This window comes from Hypomesus transpacificus, unplaced genomic scaffold (assembly GCF_021917145.1).
Source record: "Hypomesus transpacificus isolate Combined female unplaced genomic scaffold, fHypTra1 scaffold_407, whole genome shotgun sequence".
NCBI lineage: Eukaryota > Metazoa > Chordata > Actinopteri > Osmeriformes > Osmeridae > Hypomesus > Hypomesus transpacificus.
The window spans coordinates 57,501-61,287 of record NW_025813925.1 but is presented as its reverse complement, the minus strand read 5'-3'; the positions used below and the strand labels follow the sequence as shown (position 1 = coordinate 61,287).

The 3,787-nt window shown below is 44.0% G+C and overlaps 1 protein-coding gene across 1 annotated transcript in view; it reads right to left on the bottom strand.

The window, feature by feature from the left end:
* Positions 1-22: 22 nt before the first annotated feature.
* The window catches only part of LOC124464730 (neuronal acetylcholine receptor subunit beta-2), a gene marked incomplete at its 3' end in the record, with an annotated part of 12,042 nt that continues 8,277 nt past the window's right edge, over positions 23-3,787 (bottom strand). The window contains exons 2-4 of the mRNA XM_047016549.1: positions 2,569-2,714; positions 2,346-2,390; positions 23-84 (exon numbers count right to left, since the gene is read on the bottom strand). Coding sequence (XP_046872505.1) covers positions 23-84; positions 2,346-2,390; positions 2,569-2,714 — 253 coding nt within the window. The remainder of the gene's footprint in view (positions 85-2,345; positions 2,391-2,568; positions 2,715-3,787) is intronic.

Sequence of the window (3,787 nt, the reverse complement as noted above, 5' to 3'; positions counted from 1 at the left end):
CCAGATGTGTTTGGAAGGCAGCCTGACCTTCAGCATTCCATCAAAGTCCTCCGGGGCCCACGTCAGACGATAGTCCTGCCACTCCTGCACCAATCACAACACACACAGCTCACACACGGAATCCCTAGGACCAATCACAACTCACACAACTCACAACCACGGAATCCCTAGGACCAATCACAACACAAACAGCCTAGACAGGAAGTTTCTAAGCCAGGCCAGGAGAGACTTCTGTCTGTCTCTGTCTCTCTGTCAGCTTGCATATTTGGAATACCCCAGAGATGATCTGATGGGCCATGGAGAGCTGAGCCCAGTGATGCCCACAGGATGATGTCCTGCATCAGTGAAGGCAACAGAAGAGGCGCTGCACACAGCCCAGACACCGCCACCGTTAAAACACATTTAATCATAAACTCCCACCCATTCACCCTGATTAAAATCTCTCTGGAAATGTGTGTGTGAGTGTGTGTGTGTGTGTGTGTGTGTGTGTGTGTGTGTGTGTGTGTGTGTGTGTGTGTGTGTGTGAGTGTGTGTGTGTGTGTGTGTGAATGTGTGTGTGAAAACTTAAACCCTGTAATGCACATGGGCGATACATGTTGTGGGGTCTTTCCTGTGGTGTTCTCTGAGCTGTGCAGGGCGGTTAGAGACAGAGTCAGGTTGACCCTGATGATGACCAGTGGTGGAATGTAACAAAGTTTACTACTTTGTTACATTTGTTACTGTACTTAGGTAAGTGTCTGTACTTTACTTAAGTAAAAATCATTGTGCATACTTTTTACTTTTACTCCATTACATTTTGCAGCTATTATCTATAATTTTACTCCACTACATTTCTACAATATGTGTCCTTACTCGTTTCATTTTATGAACACAGTTTCGCCAAAATGTTGCCAACACAAAAATATGGATTGCGTTGCTGTTTTGGAAGTTTAAACCGGATGGTTTAAATCAGATGGCTTGATCAGCTCCGATGAAAGCAGAGTGAGCGTTTGGCAGCAGCCCTAGCAGTAGCCTTGCCTGTTTTGCCTAAACATTCAACAGACAGCCTGACTAACTGTTAGTAACTGCCTCTTCCACATGGATCCAGAGTCAGCCTCAGCCCTCTGATATGAGCCACCCTGGGCCTCATTTAAAAAACACGTTCGAGTTCAAAGGACCCAAGAATGATAAACAGCCATAACAGAATGACTCGTGGAGGTTTCAACGCGTTTCCTATCTCCCTCAAAAAAGGAGAAGAATTCAAGAATTCGCCTTCAAATTTAAAGAAGCATGTTGAGGTAAGGGGAGTTCTTGCTATGCTAAGTTAATGTCCCTGACTTTTGAATATTAGCACAATAAGTACACCAACCTTTCCAATAAACACATGTTGCTGCTTATAATTATTACTAGTAGTGACATCTGTAGAGGCATAAGTATTACCAGTAGCTATTTCTGCATTCTTTATCCAAATGGCACAGCCTAGACATTGAGAGACAATCCATTGCCTGAATACTTTTACTTGTAATACTTCAAGTTAATTTAAAAGGGTTAGTTACTTTTTACTTTTAATTAAGTACGATTGTTGATGTAGTACTTTGACTTTTATTTAAGTATACATTTTCCTGGGTACTTTTGGGTACTAAACTTCAGTACTTCCTCCACTGCTAATGAGGAGTCAGGTGGCTGAGCGGTTAGGGAATCAGTCTAGTAATCTGAAGGTTGCCAGATCGATTCCCGGCCGTGCCAAATGACGTTTTGTCCTTGGGCAAGGCACTTCACCCTATGCCTCGGGGGGAATGTCCCTGTACTTACTGTAAGTCGCTCTGGATAAGCTAAATGCTAAATGACTAAATGTAAATGTAAATAATAATGACTCATCTGTGAGGAGGAGTCATCGCCATGTCGGCACCATGGCGATGACGGGTTATTATGGCCTGTTGTAAGGGAGCGTCTCTGTCTGCACAGACGCCCTTGGATCCTTCACATGAAGGAGGTTATAAAACACTGATGCCTTCTCATCACCCACTGACACGCCGTAAATATCCGAGTCTCTTTCACACTTTCCTTACTTGGTTCTCTGATATATCTCACACACAGCACAAACCATAAATAATGCTTTTAGTTTTTTTGGAAGAGAGAAAAAGTCGCACATTTTGTCCATACCCAGGTTGCCAGCTGGGTCATCCAGCCCCACATATAACATCCACAGCCGTGTAGGTGTATTTGTGTGTGTGTGTGTGTGTGTGTGTACCTGCCTGGTCGGCTATACAAGGCCCCAGCTGTGGACAACCAGAGCCAGAACATTTAGAGCAGAGAGGAGGTCGCGACCCCCTCTGCCCCCATCACCTCCGAAGAGGGCAACTCACCTGTGTCAACCAGACGTTGGTGGTCATGATCTGCTCTCTCTCATGCTGTGGACACACAAGGAGACACAGTCAGACAGTCTGACAGACAGTGAGACGGTCAGACAGACAGACAGTGAGACGGTCAGACAGTCAGACAGACAGACAGACAGACAGACAGACAGACAGACAGACAGACAGACAGACAGACAGACAGACAGACAGAAAGACAGATAGTCTATCTCACCACGCTGATAAGCTGAGCTAATGAAACCATAAGTTGGACGGTCACCAACTCAGAGCCATTGGTAGCCGGTCGGATCAGCTTGTTATAGTGGGCGGGGTTTAACAGATGCTCCACCAACCGCTCCTCGGTGTCCGCCCCAAGGCTGACTGTAAAGACCAATGAAAATCAGGTATTAGAAAGGCACTGACAGACAAGCTTCGTCTTAGCAGTTAACAACTTCCAGTAGCTAGCAGTTACGCTTGTTCTCTCACCCAAAATGAGTTTGGGTGATCTTCCCAAAATGACAATTAATGATCCTCTGTTGCTGCCCTTCAAGCAAGAGGGAAAATAGGGTTCAAATTGTAGCCTACGTTTCAAGATACATCAACTATTACGAAGAAGGTAAGGTTTATCTAACCCACAGTAGCTAGCTACAGTAGTAGTAACATTAGCTACGCTGTCTAGTTAACAATTTGTGGCACATTATAATGTCATGTGATTGTCAGCTTGCTTGCTAGTCGTTAATGTTAACCTCTTAAGAATCCTTTGGAAAGGTGACACTCTGAAGTTATCTCCCCTGTCGTAGGGACCCCTCAGTCAGTCCTACTGGTGTTGAGTAATAAAAGCTTGAACACAAGGAAAATAAACGTTTTTATTTCCGCCTGGATTTTGTTTTGAAAACAGAGGCCTGAAGAGGCCTAGAGGTGGTAGGTATTAGCTGGAAGACAGAATTGGACCACAGCATGAAGCCTTACCCAATTCAAATCAAAAGTAAAATATAATACCACAATATATTCATATTTGACACATTTTTCTAAAAATACATACAGGCGTTTTCTTTTGGAGACTCCCAAAAACCAAGGTCAAATACAGGATTTTTTTCTTCATAATTAATAACTGTAATGAAAGGTGGTACTTAGAACTATCATATATTATAGCTAAATCCCCAATTAGTATTGCTAAAACACAAAACCTGAAGCATGAGCACATTGGAGTGCTTTATCTGATTCACCTGAAAGAACTCTGCTTTGTCAGACATTTTGCGCCTGGACTTTTATTTTGAAGGTTCCAAAGATTGCCAACATATGGGGTATCAGCGTCTGCAGAGTTGCATTGTCTATAAGGCTAACAAGCTCATTTGGAGTTGTTAACAAAGGAAGAGAGGGAGGGGGGAGCGGGGGGGCAGGATGCACAGATATTGGGAGCCACCTGGTTGGCTGTGGACAGGGCATGGAAGCTC